This window comes from Schistocerca americana, chromosome 4, assembly GCF_021461395.2.
Source record: "Schistocerca americana isolate TAMUIC-IGC-003095 chromosome 4, iqSchAmer2.1, whole genome shotgun sequence".
NCBI classification, from domain to species: domain Eukaryota; kingdom Metazoa; phylum Arthropoda; class Insecta; order Orthoptera; family Acrididae; genus Schistocerca; species Schistocerca americana.
In genome coordinates, this window is record NC_060122.1 from 101962482 (window position 1) to 101984723 (window position 22242).

The following is a 22242-nucleotide window of genomic DNA, read 5'->3' on the forward strand; positions in this document are numbered from 1 at the left end:
TTATTCTTTTGCCTACCTTTCCTTTGTATATTCTGAAACCTCCGGAATCAAAATTGTTTTCATCTATGTATCGAGTTTCTTGTAGTGATGTTATGAGTATTCTATGATGTTTGAGGGTATCTGTAAGATGTTTTAATTTTCCTGTTTTTAAAAGAGAGTTTACATTGAAAGTAGCTATGTAACTTGTTTTTTTACATTTCAATTTGCTTGATGTCTTATCATGTCCCGATTCATCTCTGTGCAATGCTGCAGACTCCCCAGAATCCGATAGTCTGCTTGCGCACCTTGGTGCGGTGGATTGTCCACCTGGGGTAATTTGTTTCACATTACACTCTTCCATGATTGATTATCATTTATTATTATTATTATTATTGTTATTTATTGGCCTACCTCCACTAGAAAATTCGCTGCAAATTCAAATTACAAGACGATAATGGTTGCAAAACCGTACTTGTCATTATTATTATTTATTATTATTATCATAAATCATTTATTATTATTATTATTATTATTATTATTATTATTGGCCTACCTCCACTAGAAAATTGCGCCAAATTCAAATTCCAAAACGATAATGTCTCGAAAACGGTACTTCTATTTATTGTTGTCATTTATTGTTAATTGAAGATGTTCGATTTCGGTGGGAAGTAAGTCATTTGCGTTACATCCGTAACAAAAAATATGTCACAAGTTCAAATTCCAACACCATAATCTATCACACATACGAAATAGCCCACATCCTACGAACTTTCGCGCTCATTTATCCTTTCACTGCTAAGCTATGAAAATCGTGTCAAATAATAAAGTGCACTTATAGTAACCTAATTCACATCCTTTGATTTTGTGTGGGAAAAAAGGGCTTATGTCTTTATTTCAAGCAGTACGGTGATCACATGTTCGCCAACACAATCAGTACACATCTTTGAGATCCCAGTGCAGTCGCCACGACGTCCACGCTACAGCGCCACGGTCGCCGAGCGAGAGGCCGCATAGCCCCGCGCGCCACACATAAGGGAGTGGCTGCATCGCTCTACGTCACGGCCGGTCCAGCACTCTTGTCAATAAGATGTTTCCGTGGACGGGGGAGTCAGCCCCCACCGACCAGTTGGCGCCACAGCTGTTCGCTAGACACGTTCAAACCTGTCGATGCCGACCATTCACCATCCACTACTTGTCTTTGTGCGTCAGAGAACGCCGTGCTACACTTTTGGCGCCAAAGTTTGCTCGACAATGGAATCCGCCATGACTGTATAACAGCACGTTTGGTCGCCACAAGAACGCTCGCTGTGCCGCCGTCCCGCTGATGTGCGACCGCTTACGTCACACACCCCCGATCGCCCCCTCCATACATGCTATGTACATAGTCTTCTGTAAATATGCTAACTCCCACAACGCTTATCTAACCCATCTATTATCTAAGCACTTAATTCCATTCCAATTTTAATCATATTAAATAATTCAATTTACAATTTCATATACGTATGCAAAGGTGTTCAACTAACTACTTTCAACTACTTTTCGAGGACCAGACCGCCACCTCTTCCTAGGAACCCTCGCTGAGTTTGAATTCTGTCAGTAAAGAAACGTCACTTGCGCTTTCGCTACCAGTCTAAGAAAATGGCTCGTAAAGAAAGGGCACTTGTACTAACCTTATCCACCCGACCGCCACTTCTTCCTAGGATCAGGCGCCAAGTGTGAAATCTGCCAGTAAACAAAGCTCACTTGCATCTTCGCCACCAACGTAAGAAAATTGCTGAAAATGAGATTTACCACCACCACCACTTCGTGCTGGCGGTTGGTAAAATGACTCAGCCCGCACTAGGCTGATGGAAGGAGGAAGGAGTGTACTTTATTTATTTGGGAGCGATTTGTTTAGGGATGGAGTATATGTATCACAGAACACATTCTCTCACATGCCCCCACAGCATACAGACCTGCAAACTACTCCTACATAACTCATGTATAATGCTCTACACATATGCTTGCTAATTGTAAACCATCAAAAGAGCCACTGCACAGCCTACAGACATGTGAAGCACACATAAATAATTCAAAACATTCACGCCCATAGAACCGAACAACTCTTAATTTCTCTAAATAATAATCCATCTAAAATACCCTGCTCCATAATTATCAACTTTTCAAAATCAGACACCTGTCTTAATTTAAACAACTAGAGATAGACAGCACCACAATCCTCTGTATTCGCCACTCAGTCCACGGTCCAGCTGACTTAGTACACAGGACCCCCCCCCCCCCCGTCTGACATCAGAATAAGTCAATAGTTTCACATAACTTTTTGAAACTTTTGCTTCTCATAGGTTTCGATATGTAAGGCTAACCTAAGGCAGGTTCTGAACTCCAATAGTGCACTACACTTGGCAGCACAACCACACCCATCAACATATTCATTCCATTCCAGACCTGTAACTCCTCTACAGATAAATTTGTCCAGTTATTTGTCTACTCACTCACATTCTGACCAGATTGCCGTTATTGCGCAAAAACCGCTCAGACTGCGCTGTGCTGTTCGGGGAAGTAAGGAAGGACTGCACTCTATTTATTTCAACCCCTTTTATTTAGCCGTGAAGTATATTTGTCACAAAACAGCCACACTGATCCGACTGGTCATCTGACACAGGCCACAAACACGTAAATAACTGCTAATTTCACCACGCAATAGCAAACAGCTCTTAAATAATGCAGTACACAATATCAGCAGACGAGCTCTGTACTCTTAAACTCTCCAAATAAAGCACCGCACAGTGCACAGAGATGCTCGCAATATAGTGCAACAGACGCGCCCAAACACCACCAGCTGCCAAACCGACCAAAAGTCTCTGCTCGGCCTCCCCCAAACATGACCTCAACACAGTCGAATTCGCACCTATTACCGGAGAAATTGATATCGCCTATGCGCTTTAGATTACGCTCCAAGGCAGGCCGCGCGCGCGTGCGGTCGGCGGGAGGGGGGGTTCCAGAGCCTCCACCCAAGTTCAGCTTCCGCGCGCTCGTGACAGCCGACCAGAAAGGGTGCTCTCCTCTGACACATGTGGTAGTTGCTTTGTCCTTCTCATGTATACCGCCAGCGTCTCAGGTCTGGACCTGCCTTCACGTCTATTGTCAGAATAGCCCACAGCTCGTTTACACACACGATTAACGCCGTGGCGAAAACACTTACTACTTGCCTGCAACCGAGATGGTGACAGAAAACCAATCACTCTGATCTGCGCTGCAGGGGCGTGTAATGATTGACAGCATTCTATTTATTGTTTCAAACAATTTATTTAACCATACAGTATATCTATCACACTATCACAAAACAACCACCCGGATGTGCCCTGGGCCATCAGACACGCATCCAACTCATAATTTCAGTACCCACAATAACAAACTGGTACTAAACAATTCTTTACACTGATGTGTAGATACGCTCAGTACTCGTAAACTTTCCAAGTAAAGCATAGCAGAGCCTGCAGATACGCTCGCAAAATAACTCAGCAGACGTGCGCAGGTACTCCCCACCGCACCCTGTTCACAGGATCGTGAAGTCACGCATCCGTCTGGTTACAGACCGCCCACAGCCCCTGCTCGGCTTCCGTAAGCGTGAGTTGGCGCGGTCAACGCGCTCTTCAGTTGTCAAAGCACACATAGACGTCCGTCCAGGACCGCGATCCGTCACAACCCGGAGCCGCGACCACCGAACACGGATGAAAGTCAACTTTATGTCAGCGTAGCATAATTCCAAAGTGCAGCCTCCATACGCTAGACACATCATAGCAGCAGTACATGTCTTTACCTCCTATGACACACTGTGCATTGCTCCTGACATGACATTACACAGCCCTTTAACTAAACATAACTACACATCCCTGCTCTCGCCTCGTCGCGTGACCAGCCATCTAAGACCTTCTCAACATTGTACTTACTTTACAACATTTTTAAAAATAAGATCTAATTTACTCCTCCCACCGAACCTAACATTAGACCCATCCCACCATCAACATACGCAAACGTCCTCAACCATATCTTGACACTCATATATCACCCCACAAACCATGCCCATCAATCAATTTACCATTCTCATCCCCTCATTTCGAATTACAAATGTAGCCTCTATCTAAACACTGATCAACTCAACTTTCTCGCACTTTCAGCAGTAAAATTAATTTTACACACACACACACACACCAAATACAGACCATCAAGCACATGCCACACTCACACCAATATTCAAAGCCTGGTCTATATTTACCACCTCCAACTTGAATTAAATATTATTACCATTGCCCCAACATTCTGCCAGCGCTCGATTTGGACCTATTTTTCGGCTCTAAACTCTTTTCACTAGCGGTCTAATATCACTATCTACAGATTGCATAAATTTCCACATAAAAAAATCTAGTCTATTTATCTATGTCATCAAGCTGCACCCTCTCACGATAGCATACAAACTCATCTTCTCTAGTCATTATACAACTTTTATCAGCGACACGCCTCAGTCAATATCCCCAATAATGAATACCTGACCAGCGTGTTTAAGGCCTGTGAAGACATCATCGACACGGGTTTGTGTACTGTAATCATTATCACATTATCATGTTGGAATTTGAATTTAGCGCAATTTTCTAGTGGAGGTAGGCCAATAATAATAATAATAATAAATGAGGAATGATAATGAATAATAATAAATAATAATAAAGACAAGTACGGTTTTGCAACCATTATCATGCTGGAATTTGAATTTGGAGCGAATTTTCTAGTGGAGGTAGGCCAATAATAATAAATAATAATAACAATAATAATTAATAATAATAAATGATAATAAATTATAATGAATGATAATGAACAATAATAAAGAAAAGTAGGGTTTTGCACGCATTATTTTGTTAGAATTTGTCTCCAATTTCTTCTGGAGGCTTAGGTTAGCGGATGTAGCCCAATTGGCCTATTTTCCCGCCAAAATTCAAACTTCTCGCAATTTTTTCTGGAGGCTTAGGTTAGTGGTCATAGCCCAATTGAACTATTTTCCCGCATAAAGCCGCCATCCTGGATGACGTCATGTGCTGTTGCCTAGTCTACATGCCGCCATCTTGGATGACGTCACCGTCGCCATCATGAATAAATTTGGCAACAATGGAGTGTGGGGTGGCATCCCTGTAGCCCCACCACTCATGTATCTCACAATTTTAGACGAACAGTTGGTAACAGGTAGGTTTTTTAAATTAAAATACTGAACATAGGTACGTTTGAACATTTTATTTTGTTTGTTCCATGTCATACATGTACCATTGTGAATGTATCATTTCTGAGAACGCATGCTGTTACAGCATGATTACCTGTAAATACCATATTAATGCAATAAATGTTCAAAATGATGTCCATCAACCACAATGCATTTGGCAAGTAACGACATTCCTCTCAACAGCGAGTAGTTCGTCTTCCGTAATGCTTGCATGTGCATTGACAATGTGCTGACGCATGTTGCCAGGTGTTGTCGGTGGATCACGATAGCAAATATCTTTCAACTTTCCCCACAGAAAGAAATCTGGGGGCGTCAGATCCGGTGATCGTGTGGGCCATGGTATGGTTTCGACGACCAATTCACCTGTCATGAAATATGCTATTCAATACTGCTTCAACCGCACGCGAGCTATGTGCTGAATATCCATCATGTTTTAGAAAAATTTGGTTGAAATTTCGCCGAAAAATTTGAAAAATATTCGTTCACGTAGTTTTCTAGGTGGTATGGGTCAATTGTTACTTTTGTCCTCTCCCTTATCAGTGTGTTATTATGCGTCTCTTTGTCTCTCACTGTTTCGTGTTTAGTGACATCCCAGAGTTCTTTGATTTTATCCTCTACATTGTGTACTATTTGGTTAATAATGGCTTTTTCGTAGTAATAATTTGATAGTTGTGTCTGATGCATCCCAGGTCTGACACAAACAGCACCAGTGCAATGCTCATAATAAAAATAATCTGTCACCATACAAGACAAACAAGTGCAAGACTTGATCTTTTCACTGAATTCCAAATGTGGGGTGAACATTTATGAAACTGCGAAGTGCAGCGGCGGAAATGGAGGAAAAAGGGCCCTATGGCTATGTGTCCAGAAATGCATCATTGCCACAGCAGATGGCATTGACAAATGACATGCTGTGTGTTCCTTTTGTGTTACAGGCTGTGTGACTGACGCAGCATACTGTAAGCAGCAGAATGGTCCAGTAATCACGTCGGGAACAAGCCGAGATTGTTTTTGCGTATGGCCAAGCACGTGTAAACGATCGAAAGGTATCACGGCTATTCCGAAACGAGTACCATCACCAATCACGTCACTCAACATTCTAAGTCCTTCTTGGGCGTTTGTGTGCTCATGGGTCCTTTCAGACAGACGAATGTGCAGGGAGGCGGCTGACTGTGCATACACTAGATTTGGATGACCAGATTCTACAGAATATTGAGACGAACCCTAGCACAAGCACCAGGCAAGTGGCCTTCCTACATGGTATATGCCAAAGTACTACTATGTGTATCCTGCGTGACAATCGTTGCTGTTCCTATCACTTGCTATGAGAGCAAGGATTATCAGCAGAGGTGTCTGATCAGCATCAGTTCAGCATTAATGTGTGGGCTAGGATTCTTGGCGACCATGCACTTGGACCTGTTATTGTTCCACAATGCTGCAACGGAGGAACATACCTGGACTTCCTGCACAATACTTATTCTGGGCTGCTTGAGAAGGTGCCTTTGCCATTACGACAGGTTATGTAGTATTTTGCAGGACAGAGCTCACCCAACTTCCTCATTACAGTTTGCCAGCACCTCAACATCTTCTTCCCCAACGTTGGATAGGACGTGGAGGCCCTGTAGCATGGCCTGCTGTGTCACCCCCTGGGTTTTCGCCTCTGGGGCCGTCTGAATGAAGTACACTGTCCAGTTCCTGGTGTGTAGAAACTCCAACAACGTGTTCACGACACCAGTGACACTATTCAGAGAGAGGCTGGAACGTGTGAAAGAGTGCAGAAATCAACCATGCGACGTGTGGATGCGCGCATTCCATCCCATGGAGGCCACTTTAGACATCTCTTTTGGTATGAATGGGATGCAGCTCTGTACAATGTTCTGGGACGATTTGTAGTCATTGCATGCACACCACACATTTCTGGACACATGTTCATAGACCCTTCTTTCCTCAATTTCCAGTTAGGAATCCATCCCAGGAATCTATCGCTTTTATTTGTGTTTACCTTGTATAATTGATTGTTGAGTTTGTCCGCTGTAGACAGGAAAAGCAGTGCCACAGTAACAACAAAAATAGGGGGTACAAAAGGTTATAATTGTTGTTTTTTGTGGGTTGTTTAACCTTGGATAAATTGTAGGTCCATCAAGACCGAAATTAAAAGTGTTATTTTTTTTTGTTTTTTTTTTTGTTTTTGCTGTAATGATTGACAAAAATCATAGGAAAATTAACACAGACAATAGCGTCACAAAGTGACTTGTTATAAATATTTTTGTACCTATGGTAGAAATTTAGTGACACTGGTCCATTATGACTCATTGTCTTGGAGATGTATTTAGGAGAACTTCCTAATTCCAGCTGTTGTCCAGTTGTTTTTGTGACACGTTGATACGAATTTTGGAAATTTCTTATCAAAGTCCGATTTACATAATGTTGAGGACATAAGGAATTTCGCATTTACGTTAGTTTCTTTATGTATTTCATCCTATCTTTGGTTTGCTACTTCTCTTGAAAAGTCTTTTTTTTTTCAATTTGTGATAGATGCATTTTGTAGGTCTGTACTTCAGATATTTTCTTTTCATATCCAATTTTGTTGTTATTTAACACAAATTGTATGAAAGGCCATGATCATCTACAGCTATGTCACAGTTTTCCCTGTTCACATTTGTGGACACATGGTCGATTACTGATGAAGCCTTTGTAGCAACCACGGCTGCTCTATTAACGAAAAGGGGCATACCAAAAGTCCGAAGGTTATTTATAAGTGTCCTATTAGTTTCGTCTACCATATTTGTGTTTATATTTACGCCTCCACATGAGGTAATATTGTCTTTTGTATTTCAGGTTTCCCCTAGAAATTCTGGTAGTTTATTGAAAAAAGTGTCCATACTAACACTCAATGATCGATATAAACACAATGATTGATTTCTTATTGTTATCAAGCCCTATTAATTCTATAGCTGATACCTGTCCACAATTGTTGTGCTAAGGTCATGTTTTGATATAAATGTGTTCCTTTTCTGATATAAATGCATGATCCTGCTCTGAGGATAAGGTGTTGGACCTAAATATGATGGCTGCTAAAGGCAGAAATATTACACTAACACAATAGAAATAGCAGCATTTGGCTCTGTTATTTACCCTACCTTACACAAACATGAAAGTAAATTGTCATTTGTAAATGATCTCTATCGCGACGTTTGTGCATGAATTGTAGTTCGCAGAACAGCAATTCTCTGCAAGAGTATTATCCAATTAATTCAAAGTACCACCAGCATAGAACAAGTGGAAGCCTGAACTAGGTTACAATGGTATCTTGTACAGTTAGTTAATTAGTTTCATGTACCATGGATCTTTTGTACAATTAATCGAAATAATGTTGAACGAGTCATTTTACATTCACATTACATATTCGTGTGTAAACATGGCTTTCTTTTTTAGTTTTCAATTTAATTTTTTTTATCAATTTTTTAAAACAGATGTGAATTAGTGATTCGCATGCACCACCTTTCACGCATTACAAAAACAGAATTCTTCTACAATACAGAAGGAACAAGTCACGTTAAATGAATTTTTTTATTTCCATAAGCTGTCTTACATGTTCTTGTTAACACAGTGTCGCCGATACGTTGATATAGGGTCGCGCCAGCCTTCGTGAAAACTGCGTTCGCTTTCAGCCAGTGAGAGCTAGGAGCTGACCCTGGTGAAGTATGGCAGAGTGTTGAGCGGCGCAGGGTAGGCGTAGAGCCAGGTGGGGCCCCGTATGGTGGGGTGCTCGGGGTCCACCTCGTCCCGCCAGTATCCCTTGGGCAGGTAGATGTCGCGCCTCGTGGCCGTGCGATACATCACCGGCGCCACCAGCAGGTCGTCGCCCAGCAGGTACTCTGCACGGGAGGGAAACAAAGCGTCACCACATAGCATACCCCAGTCGTCTGACAGGTTCATACTGTGTGTTAGATCTCTTCTTGTGCTACCCTATACTCACTCCCCTCAGAGGTCTAATCTCTGCTGCTTGTACTTTGCTGGCATCTTTCTTCTTCGTCATCCAACTCTCATTTCAGTACAACATTAACGACATCAACATAGTGTAATTTTTGTATTTTTTAGGGGATTCTATAAATATTTTGTTCAGTGTTCCAAATGCTGCACTGAATTTCTGCAGCTTTTCATCTTATTTAAATATTTAAAATATGGCACCTGTTTAATTAATCTGTGGTTAATTACTGTTTTCAACTGTTGTGAATATTTACAGTGGATGGTCATAACTTTATTCTTATGTACTGAAATTTTAAAACTGTATTCTTTTGACACACTGCCTAACAAAAACAAGAAAAATAAGAAGCACCCACCACGTCATAAATTCATTCTGCAGTAATCAAATTTTAAGGTTTAATGCTATACATAGAAAGCCTGAGAAAAAAAGTGAAACACATGCAACATCATGGTTTAAGAGCATATGTGATGTTATTTTAGTGATTAGAAAAGTCACTAAAATTTGCAAAGAACTGGCAGTGTCATCCCATTAGTCAGTATGATATTGCACCCTGGGTGGCACAAATGAATTCACTGATTCAGTTGGTTCTCCTGAGACAAACTGCCTCACATCTGTTGCAACTGGGCCTTTGTATCCTGAATATTGACACAGGGACAAAGTTGACTTTCGACTTCGTTGCACACATGTTCTATTGAGACCAAATCTGGTTGCCTTTCTGCACTCCAGGAGCAACACTGCTGTGCCTTTCCGGAAAATACTGGGAGAATGGGATATCCCCCCCCTCCCTTTACCCTCATTCGTGACGAATGGAAGTGATCTGGATCTGGGATAGACCTGAACCGTGATTCAACACTGATCAAAGTGCGTGACGATTATTCATCAGCAGTTCACGCTTCTCAGTCGCAGCCACAGTCCAAAGGCAGCCGTTTGTGACTTGGTTTTGACAGCAGCTTATCCGTGGTATGGAAATTTCCTACTCCAGTTGCTGCTAGTTTCCGAGAAATGGTGCATGATAACCCAGAATTACATGTTTTCAGATGGGAGAGGTGATAAGCAGAACCATGAGAACGAGTGTGCTTGCCATCACGTTACCATGCAGTGCAAGCCTGGACATGATCCACTTCCAAATGCTCCAGAAAACTCAATACTGCGTGATTCGACAAGTAGGTCAAAACAGACCCCCTTTGATTAGTGTATTTGTCTAATTTAATTCCTCAATAATTACCTGATTTCCAGTTTCTAAGGACATTATTAATGTAAATGTAAGAAAGACTACCACCAAATAGCTGCTCATATATGGGTTCAGGCTTTGAAAGCAAAGTCTCTCTTGAAGAAACTGAGTGGAAAGAGTAATTTCCAAGTGGATCACGAAATGCGACGTCTGCGCAAGAGACATGTGGCCTCACGAGAATGTGAGTAATGGTCTGTGGAGTTGTAATGCATGCTTAGAGTTTGTGTAGGTTTGAAATTATACTGGGAAGTCTCCCCAAATAAAGTCATCAGGACCTGGGTGGATTTTTTATGCATATTCCTTTGGACACAATAAAAATGAGAAATGATGAACAGCAGTGCAGCCACAGACACAGGCACTGGCGCCTCTGAGGACATTTAACATATCGTGTCTGTTCACTTTAGACCACACAAATTCAAGTGTGAGATTGCCTCAGTAACATGTTAGTTAATGAAAGAAGCATATGTCGAATGTTACCCGTCAGAGAAATCGTAACCGAAAGATTCGAACTAGAATGGAATAATTCTAAAGATAGATCACGTGAGAGAAATCTGTTTGACATACCGTCGCTGATCTTGAGAGCGGTGGAGTCTGTCGGGTCGAGCCACCAGATGGGCCGGTTGACCGGAGTGCCGTCCTCCACTGCCTGCTTCATCAGCTCGACGATCTTCGGACCGTACTGAGCGCGCAAAGCCGTCAGGTTGCGTGCGAGCTCCACCGTCTGTAAAAGTAGTCACAAGTCACAGCCGTGAGCCGCCATGCTGAAATTGAACTCATACAAGTTTTCAGTACAGCATACCTTACAGCGTTACTACATATAGATTGGCTTAATTGCTTAATTTGTCGATTCTTTGTACGTCACGCATTGTATCAAGGCTGTGAAGCGATATTTACTTTAGAAGTGGCTTTTACAAACACGGAGTGCCAGGCGCAACACGAGCACGGGACGCACCTCGTTGTCGTAGTCCCAGGGCACGGTGCGGAAGTGGACGGCGGGCATGAAGGCGCTGGCCTCCAGCCAGCGGATGTACAGCTCGCGAGTGGCGATGACGCCCGTCTTGGTGCTGCCGCCCACCCTCTCCGGCATCACGAAGGGGTAGCCCTGCAGGCTCATCTCCAGCAGCTTGGGCAGCAGCGTCTTCAGGCCGTTCTGCGTGCTCCACGCCCTGTCCACCGCGTCCATGTGGAAGAAGTTGGGCAGGCGCTGGCTCTCGACGCCGGACCGCAGCCTCGCCATGGGTCCGAACTGGGCCACTGCCTTGGCGTACGCGTCGGTGTAGACCACGGGCGTCCTCTCGAGCGGTGTGAGCTGTGGCGGCTGCGGCAGGTAGCTGGTCTCGCCGAAGTCGAACCTGAAGGAGTCCACCCCAGTCTCGTTGCGGAGCGCCTGCAAAGAGATCACAAATAAAATTCCGTACCTGTGAGGCAAAGTAAGTGACGTATCCTGACTTAGAAAGCTGCTGTGAAGTATCAAGGCTATCCTATCGATAATGATGCACAGGTTGTGTGGGAAAAGAAAACAGTTGAGTTCTCACTGGAAATAAAAACAAGATCCACATTCTGGATTAGTCTCACATCTGGATACCTCGAGGAATACCGCCAGGGAAGAATGGAAGATCAAGAACGAAGTGCTCGGATTAAAACGGATGTAAGACATGGATACAGTTTTTTACTCCTTGTGTTGAAACTATTTATTGAACAAGCAAGGACGGAAATAAAAATAAGTTTCAAGAGTTGAATTAAATTCTTGTTTCTTCAAAAGGCGAAAACCTGGTCTCTGCAGCCACAACTCCCTCTCTTCAGCAGTCCTCTTCAAATGTATGTGTGAAGAACATTTACATATACACAGTCGTCCCCTCATTTTATTCCTTAATGATTTTCCTCGAAAATATTTTGTAAAAATTGTCATGTCTAATTAAGTAAGTGTCATTGAGTTTTGGTTTGTGTTGGTCTAGTACTTTTTGGAGTCGTTTCTTCTCTCCTGTTTCTTGTAGGACGATCTCATTCGTTATTCGATTAGAATTCAGGGTGAAAGAACGTCAGTAATGAGAGTTGCAGATGAGTTCGTTATTCTGAGTGACATTCAGAGGGAACTGTAGGAACTGTTGGCTGGAATAAACTGTTTAACGAGTACTAAGTGTATATTGAGAGTCAACCGAAGAAAGATGAAAGTAATGAGAAGTAGCAGAAGAGAGATTACCGAAAAACCGAACATTGAAATTTCCAACCACAAAGAAGACGAAGTATAGGAATCCAACCACTTTCTAAATGGATTGAGGAAAGAGGTCCTCGGTGTTGTGTGCTGTCCTTCGGTTAGTTAGGTTTAAGTAGTTCTAAGTTCTAGGGGACTGATGACCACAGATGTTAAGTCCTATAGTGCTCAGAGCCAGTTGAGCCAGGAAAAGGGACAATAATAGCAAATAGAACGTTGGCCAGGGAAAGGTTCTTTGAACCCTTCCAGACTAATATATCCATTCCCATCTGTAGACAGTATGCTACTAACACATGTTTGCACCTTTTTCATTCTCTGGTTAGGTGATAAATACTCCACTTCTCATGTGGAACATTCCCATAATCCTTGCATGTCATAATTTTCCCTTCTAGTTCACTTTCCTGTAGTCCCTAAATTTTCTTTTTTTTTTTTTTTTTTTTTTAATCGCTTGCTCGGTCTTCCTCATTGTCCATTTTTGCTTGCAGTTCACGAGTGATGCGATATTAATACTCGATGTTATTTCTCCTGGTTTCATTAACTCTGTAGGCGAAATTTGTAAATACACAACTGCCCATTAAAATTGCTACAACACGAAGATGACCTGCTACAGGCGCTAAATTTAACCGACAGGAAGAAGATGCTGTGATATGCAAATGATTAGCTTTTCAGAGCATTTACGCAAGGTTGGCGCCGGTGGCGACACCTACAACGTGCTGACATGAGGAAAGTTTCCAACCGATTTCTCATACACAAACAGTTGACCAACGTTGCCTGGTGAAACGTTGTTTGATGATGCCTCGTGTAAGGAGGAGAAATGTCTACCATCACGTTTCCGACTTTGATAAAGGTCGGATTGGAGCCTATCGCAATTGCGGTTTTGTCGTATCGCGACATTGCTGCTCGCGTTGGTCGAGATCCAACGACTGTTAGGAGAATATGGAATCGGTGGTTCAAATGGTTCAAATGGCTCTGAGCACTGTGGGACTTAACTACTGTGGTTATCAGTCCCCTAGAACTAACCTAAGGACATCATACACATCCATGCCCGAGGCAGGATTCGAACCTGCAACCGCAGCAGTCGCGCGGTTCCGGACTGCGCGCCTAGAACCGCTAGATGGAATCGGTGGGTTCAGGAGGGTAATACGGAACGCCGTGCTGGATCCCAACGGCCTCGTATCACTAGCAGCCGAGATGACAGGCATCTTATTCGCATGGCTGTAATGGATCGTGCAGCCACGTCTCGATTCCTGAGTCAACAGATGGGGACATTTGCAAGACCACAACCATCTGCACGAACAGTTCGACGACGTTTGCAGCAGCATTGACTATCAGCTCGGAGACCATGGCTGCGGGTACCCTTGACGCTGCATCACAGACACGAGCGCCTGCGATGGTGTACTCAACGACGAACCTGGGTGCACGAATGGCAAAACGTCATTTTTTCGGATGAATCCAGCTTGTGTCTACAGCATCATGATGGACGCATCCGTGTTTGGCGACATCGCGGTGAACGCACATTGGAAGCGTGTATTCATCATCGCCATACTGGCGTATCACCCGACGTGATGGTATCGGGTGCCATTGGTTACACGTCTCGGTCACCTCTTGTTCGCATTGACGGCACTTTGAACAGTGGACGTTACATTTCAGATGTCTTACGACTCGTGGCTCTACCCTTCATTCGATCCCTGCGAAACCCTACATTTCAGCAGGATAATGCACAATCGCATCTTGAAGGTCCTGTACGGGGCTTTCTGGATACAGAAAATGTTCGACTGCTGCCCTGGCCAGCACATTCTCCAGATCTCTCACCAATTGAAAACGTCTGGTCAATGGTGGCCGAGCAACTGGCTCGTCACAATACGCCAGTCACTACTCTTGATGAACTGTGGTATCGTGTTGAAGCCGTTGGGCAACTGTACCTCTACACGCCATTCAAGGTCTGTTTGACTCAATGCCCAAGCGTATCGAGGCCGTTATTACGGCCAGAGGTGGTTGTTCTGGGTACTGATTTCTCAGGATCTATGCCCCGAAATTGGTAAAAATGGAATCACATGTCAGTTCTAGTATAATATATTTGTCCAATGAATACCCATTTATCTTCTGCATTTTTTCTTGGTGTAGCAATTTTAATGGCCAGTAGTGTAATTCTACGAGGTTCTCCCACCATTCAGTCACGTTACCGAAGAAACGTTTAACCCACGATTTGTGACTAGTAGGGAACTCCATATTTACTCATGTTTTGTAGAGAAGGTTACAGTTTAACTTCCATAATCATGTATCAATTACTTCTAATCGAGGTAGACGTATTACTTTAATAATATACAGTGTGAAGGTCGGAAAATCTGACATCGATTACGTAGTAATCTTGAACAGTTACACCCGTTGCGATGTCGAGCCTTGATGCTGCTAGTGCTGAGACATGCGTGTACTGAATACGTGTAATGGCAAACCGTTCAACTACATCTTTTTGTGTTCAGACCTCCAATCATATTTTGCAGGGTACCACAGAAGCGTGTTGTGCCTTTTGAATCTATTACCGTTAAAATGCAGTTAAGATCTCCTGTGATGACGACGTCGCTTTTACCTGTCTCAGAAAATACTGGACTTCATCGCTGAAAAACTTTTCCCTTGCAGTTCAGTTAAGTGATCGGAAGGGTGTGTAGTACTTCAAAAAGGTCAACCCAAGATAGCTCGCTGCTCTCCACAACTGTCATGGATGAGATCGGACAGAGCAGACTTGAGGTGTCACTTTATTCTCTGTGCTCTTGGCACAGTGATACAATTGCACATCTACATCTATTTGGATACTCTGCAAATCACATTTAAGTACCTGGCAGAAGGTTCTTGGAACCACCTTCCAATTTTCTATTATTCCAATTCCGTATATCGCGGAAAGAATGAACACCTATATATTTCCGTACGAGCTCTGATTTCCCTTATTTTATCGTGTGATAGTTTCTGCCTATGTAGGTCGGTGTCAGCAAAATATTTTCACATTTGGAGGAGAAAGGTGGTGATAGGAATTTCGTGAGAAGATTCCGTCGCAAGGAAAAACGCCTCCCTTTTAATAATGTCCAGCCCAAATCCTGTATACTTTCAGTGAAACTCTCTCCCATATTTTGTGATAATACAAAACGTGCTGCCCTTCTTTGAACGTTTTCGATGTACTCCGTCAGTCCTACCTGGTAAGGATCCGACACCATGCAGCAGTATTCTAAAAGAGGACGGACAGGTGTATTTAGGCAGTCTCTGTCTGTTACATTTTCTAAGTGTCCTGCCAATAAAACGCAGTCTTTGGTTAGCCTTCCCCACAACATTTTCTATGTGTACCTTCCAATTTAAGTTGTGCATAACTGTAATTCCTAGGTACTTAGTTGAATTTACGGCCTTTAGATTTGACTGATTTATCGTGTAACCGAATTTTAACGAGTTCCTTTTAGCACTCATGTGGATGACCTCACACTTTTCGTTATTTAGGGTCAACTGCCACTTTTCGTACCATTCAGATACATTTTCTAAATCGTTTTGCAATTTGTTCCGATCTTCTGATAACTTTATTAGTCGATAAAAGACAGCGCCATCTGCAAACAACATAAGACGGCTGTTCAGATTGTCTCCCAAATCGTCTGTATAGATAAGGAACAGGAAAGGGTCTATAACACTACGTTGGGGAACGCCAGAAATCACTTCTGTTTTACTCGATGGCTTTACGTCAATTACTACGAACTGTGACCCCTCTGAAAGGAAGTCACAAATCAAGTGACATAACTGAGACGATATTCCATAAGCACGCAGTTCCACATCAAGCTGCTTGTATGGACAGTGTCAAAAGCCTTCCGGAAATCCAGAAATTTGGAATCTGTCTGAAATCCCTTGTCAATAGCACTCAACACTTCATGCGAATAAAGAGCTAGTTGTGTTTCACAGGAACGATGTTTTCTAAAGCCATTTTGACTCTGTGTCAGTAGACCGTTTTCTTCGAAGTAATTCATAGTGTTCGAACACAATATATGTTCCAGAATCCTGCTGCATATCGACATTAATGATATGGGCATGTAATTAAGTGGATTACTCCTACTACCTTTCTTGAAAATTTGGTGTGAACTGTGCAACTTTCCAGTTTGTAGGTACGGATCTTTCGAAGAGCAAACGGTTGTTTATGATTGTTATGTATTGAGCTAATGCATCAGCATGCCCTGCATAAAATTGGTATATAGTCTAGACCAGATGACTTGCTTTTGTTAAGTGATTTACGTTCCTTCACTATTCCGAGGATATTTATTTCTACGTTACTCATGTTGGCAGCTGTTCCTGTTTCGAATTCTGGCTGGCTCTGAGCACTATGAGACTTAACTTCTGAGGTCATCAGTCCACTAGAACTTAGAACTACTTAAACCTAACTAGCCTAAGGACATCACACACATCCATGCCCGAGGCAGGATTCCAACCTGCGACCGTAGCGGTCGCGCGGTTCCAGACTGTAGCGCCTAGAACCGCTCGGCCACCCCGGAAGACTATAATTCTGGAATATATACTTCGTCTTATTTTGTAAAGGCATTTCGGAAGGCTGTGTTTAGTAACTCTGCTTTGGCAGCACTGTCGTCGATAGTATCTCCATTGCTATCGGGCAGAAAAGGCATTGATGTTTCTTGCCGCTAACAACTTCACGTACGACCAGAATCTCTTTGGATTTTCAGCCGGGTTTCGAGACAAAGTTTCGTTGCGGAAACTGTTATAAGCATCTCGCACTGAAGTCCGCGCTAAATTTAGAGCTTCTGTAAAAGATCGCCAATCTTGCGGATTTTGCGTCTGTTTAAATCTGGCATGTTTGTTTCGTTGTTTCTGCGACAGTGTTCTGACCCGTTTTGTGTACCAAGGAGGATCAGCTCCGTCGTTTGTTAATTTATTTGGTATAAATCTATCAATTGCCGCCGATATTATTTCTTTGAATTCAAGCCACATCTGGTATACACTTATGTTATTAATTTGGAAGGAGTGGAGATTGTCTCTCAGGAAGGCGTCAAGTGAAGATTTATGTTTTTTTTTCTTCAATAGTTACATTTTTCCTTTATTTTTTAAGGATTTGTGGGTTACAATATTCAGTCCCGCTACGACAACCCTGTGTTCACTAATCCCTGTATCCGTTTTGATGCTCGTTATTAACTCAGGATTATTTGTTGCTAAGAGGTGAAGGGTGTTTTCACAACTGTTTACTATTCACGTGGGCTCGTGAACTAACTGCTCGAAATAATTTTCAGAGAATGCGTTTAGCACAATTTCGGATGATGTTTTATGCGTACCTCCGGAATTGAATATGTATTTTCGCCAACATTTCTAGGATAAATTAAAGTCACAACAAACTATAATCGTATGAGTCGGGTACGTGTTTGAAATCAAACTCGTTATCTTTGAACCTCTAAGCAACTGTATCATCTGAATTGGGAGGTCGGTAAAAGGATCCAATTATTATTTTATTCCGGTTGCCAATTTAGGAAAATCACGGAAAACCCAAATCAGTATGGCTGAATGCGAATTTGAACCGTCCTCCTCCCGAATGTGACACCAGTGTGCTAAACACTGAGCCACCTCGATTGGTGTCCAAAATGGGAAGCCAGGAGAAAAATTGTCAGTGAAATAACAATCATTAATAAAGACAGAACATTTGTAACTGATATTGTCTTGTTGTAACCAACACGTACTGCGATTAGTATATACTCGAAGGCTGAGTCGCAATGTTATATTACTGTCAATGGTTTCAAGTTAAAACAGCAACTTATGCTATATCAAATACAAGCAATGCGTCCAAGTTTCAATGTAAAGTTATTGTCGTTTCCTTGAGCGCTTCAGATGGTTCAAATGGCTCTGAGCACTATGGGACTTAACATCTGAGGTCATCAGTCCCCTAGACTTAGAACTACTTAAACCTAAGGACATCACACACATCCATGCCCGAGGCAGGATTCGAACCTGCGACCGTAGCAGCAGTGGGGTTCCGGACTGAAGCTGCTAGAACCGCTCGGTCACAGCAGCCGGCTCTGGAGCGCTTCGAGGACCCGATGCATGGAGAGTGTGTTCAAATGTGTGTGAAATCTTATGGGACTTAACTGCTAAGGTCATCAGTCCCTAAGCTTACACACTACTTAACCTAAATTGTCCTGAGGACAAACACACACACCCATGCCCGAGGGAGGACTCGAACCTCCGCCGGGACCAGCCGCAGAGTCCATGACTGCAGCGCCTGAGACAGCTCGGCTAATCCCGCGCGGCGATGCATGGAATGGTTGGTGGGGGGGGGGGGATAATCTTGGCGGTGTGGGTGTTCTGTTGAACTTTCCCTCGCACTTACGTTAAATAACGAAAATAGTACGGTCTCCACCCGATATAACAAGAGGGAGAGATATACAGTGCATATGGTAAGCAGTACAGCGGTATCAAAATAATAGGTAACAGATTTATTTAAAGGCCACGTAAACCATCATAAGACGCAAATTTTCTAAGATTGATCTACAGTATTCCAACAGTAGTATTCAGTGAGGTAAGAGGAGGCGCTGTATGGCAGCTCTCGTGGCTGGACGCAAGGCAAGCATTATCAGAGAAGGAACGTACATCTGTGTCAAAATACCAGGTTACAGATTTACTGAAATGCTGCATGACTTGTAATCGGTCACAAGTTTTCTAAGTTTCATCTACATTTCAACAGTAGTATTACGTGCGGTAAGAAGTGGTGTATGGCGGCGGTCGTGGTTACACGCGAGGCTGGAATTGTCAGAGAACAAACGTACACCTGTGTCAAAGTATATGGTAATAGATTTACTGAAAGTATGTGGTAATTGTAATAACCTACGTCTTTTCTACGTTTGAATTACAACATTAGTTTTAAGTATGGTAACTGGTGCTGTATGATGGGACTCGTGGCTAGAAGACAGCGTTATCGGAGAAGGAATGTAGATCCATGCCAAATTAGCAGGTAACAGGTGTACGGAAATGCTGCTTGAGTTGAAATAGCTCACAACTTTTGTACGTTTGTGTTCGAAGAGAATTTTTGCGTGCAGTAACAGATATTGTACGGTGGCAATCGTGGCTAGATGCAAGGCAGGCGTTATCAGAGGAGGAACATACATCTGTGCCAAAGTAGTAGATAACAGGTTTAATAAAATGCTGCGTGAGTTATAATAATTCACTACAATGGTGAGGCTCGTGGCTACATGCATAACAGAAAGAATGTAATCTGTGTCAAAGAAGTAGGTAACAGATTTACTGAGAGGTTGCGTGAGTTGTAATAACTCACAAGTTTTCTGCTATGGTGTACAATATTCCAACAGTAGTTTTACGTGCGGTAAGAGCTCATGTACCGCGGTGCTCTTGGCTTGATGAAAACCAGGCGTTATCAGAGAAATAAGATACAAGTGTGTCAAAGTAGTAGGTAGAGTTACTGAAATTCCATATGAGTTGTAATAACTGTCTTGTTTTCTATGTATGATCTACGGTATTCCAACAGTAGTTTTACGTATGGTAAGAGGTGCTGTGTTTTGGTGATCGGGACTTGACGGAAACCAGGCGTTACCAGAGATAGTATGTGATTTTGTGTTAAAGTAGTAGCCAACACGATTATTGACAGGGTACATGAATTGTAATAACCTACAATTTTTCTATGAATGATCTACAATTCCTCAAGAGTAGTTTTATTAGCAGTAAGAGGTACTGTTCAGTGGCGCTAGTGGCTAGATGCAAGACAGGAGTTATCAGAGAAAGATTGTGTGACTTAGGAAGTGGGGATGAAGGGTACACTTAACATGGAAGGTCAAGGCCTCTATAATGTCACTCCTTAAACACAACGACTAGCAATTCAAGAAATAAGTTAACAAGTTATTTTAGGCCACATTGATCAAATAGCTTTCATACATCCAACATGACAAGCAGCAAATTACAATTACTTAACAAACAGTAAATTACATCAGAAGTGATTTAAGGAAATGTGGAATGTGGCACCAAATATATGTATATATATAACACAAGTAAGACGTTACAGTTAATACAATTCATTGGCAAGCAAATTTAAAAATACTTTTTTTTAGATTATACATGTGAGTTTATGAAATGGGCAGTGACGCCAGGCTGACCTGGGCAAAGGGTGACTTAACTTAAAATGCCGGAATCAGCAGACCAGCCGTCCAAACAACACCTAAACGCCGGGGCCCAACCGGGAGTCACTTCCCATTAGACGGCACGTCACAGCTTCTGTGCACTGCAGCGGAAAGTGGCGTCGCTCCCACACACCCAAACTCGCAGAAAACTGGAACACAAACAGACCGCAGAAGACACGGTAAACACCAACCAAATATCAATTAATAAAAGAGATCAATAATATAAATTAAAAACCAATAAGTACTATTAATAGAGTTGACCGATTTTGCAGCAATATCAATGCTGTAAAACATTTAAACTAAGAAATGTACACAAATCCAGTGTTGAAAATATAGTATCAGACCTCATAGACTTTCATAGTTTCCCAAACATATTTCCACATATGATTGAGACCGACAATGTGTACAAAGATGAAATGGAGAAATTTCAAGATAATATGGCGTTATTCAAATGCACAACTTTAGGACAAACTAGGTTTTGTGCACCTTAATTTCCTTGCATGGGTCCGCAATGTAACAGCATTACTGTTGTTTTGATAACGCAGCTTCGCTGATAATGCCCTGCTCCTTTTGTCCTCGCTCATGTTGACACATCAACAAGAGCACTGTGACTGGATGGTTGTGTGAGACTACGAATCACGTTGACCACAGCACCGGGTGGCCATAGATGGAACTGAATGGCGGCGATGTGATCTGTAGAATCACGCACCCCATAAATACGAACCAAGTCGACCTCCCGGAAATTGTATAGTGTCCAAGAAATACTTAGCGTTCACTTTAGTAGGAGCTTTCTTGATGTCTTAGCTTGTCTGCATAGAAATACTTACCCTAACAGAAGCAGTTTACGAAAATAGCGCAATTTCATCTTTTCCGCTGTACACCATTCCTAAATACTAAAATTCTCCGTTTTATCATCTGAAGACTTTCTAAATCATTTGCTTCAGCATTCATGAAGCTAAGGCAAATGTAAGAAACACTAGTCTTAATACCAGCAACCTAGAATTACCTGCGTATAACATTCACCTTCGAAAATCACAAAGCTTGCAGACTTTGAGCGAGATGCAATAAAAATACCTACCTTCCTTGATCAAGAATATACCTAATTGTATTCTCCTTAGCTGAGCTCATAATACACATAATGACTCCAGATGCAGAGGCTGAATTCGATATCATACAGCATCTATTGCAAACAGCATCGTCAGTCATAGTATGGATTCTTTTGCTGTAAATCCATAAATTATCACAGACTCAGGTCTCCTCGAGGTACTGGAAGTACCTGGGTAGTTCAGCTTTCAGTCACTAGGACTGCTAGAGAGCCCACCCACACTCACAAACCCCCCCCCCCCCCCCAAGATGCTCAACACCTATTGGTTCACGTAATGCCGCGTCATCACATCTATATAAGGAATCGGTTTCCAA

At 42.5% G+C, this 22242-nt stretch overlaps 1 protein-coding gene across 1 annotated transcript; it reads right to left on the reverse strand.

Annotated features, from left to right (window-relative positions):
• Positions 1-8790: 8790 nt before the first annotated feature.
• Positions 8791-12023, reverse strand: LOC124613283 (myogenesis-regulating glycosidase-like). The gene is made up of 4 exons (XM_047141978.1): positions 12000-12023; positions 11417-11851; positions 11029-11185; positions 8791-9123 (listed from the first exon to the last, which is right to left on the reverse strand). The coding sequence occupies exons 1-4, from the start codon at positions 12021-12023 to the stop codon at positions 8927-8929; spliced, it is 813 nt and encodes a 270-aa protein (XP_046997934.1). The 3' UTR covers positions 8791-8926.
• Between the last annotated feature and the right edge of the window lie 10219 nt (positions 12024-22242).

What these genes read in the sequence shown, in the direction of transcription:
- LOC124613283 (XM_047141978.1), bottom strand. Translation starts at nt 12,023, where the DNA reads ATGTGGATCTTGTTTTTATTTCCA. An exon ending in CCTGGGACTACGACAACGAG is followed by an intron (nt 11,186 to 11,416) that starts GTGCGTCCCGTG and finishes CTACTTTTACAG; the next exon opens with ACGGTGGAGCTCGCACGCAA. An exon ending in CGCTCTCAAGATCAGCGACG is followed by an intron (nt 9,124 to 11,028) that starts GTATGTCAAACA and finishes CCTCCCGTGCAG; the next exon opens with AGTACCTGCTGGGCGACGAC.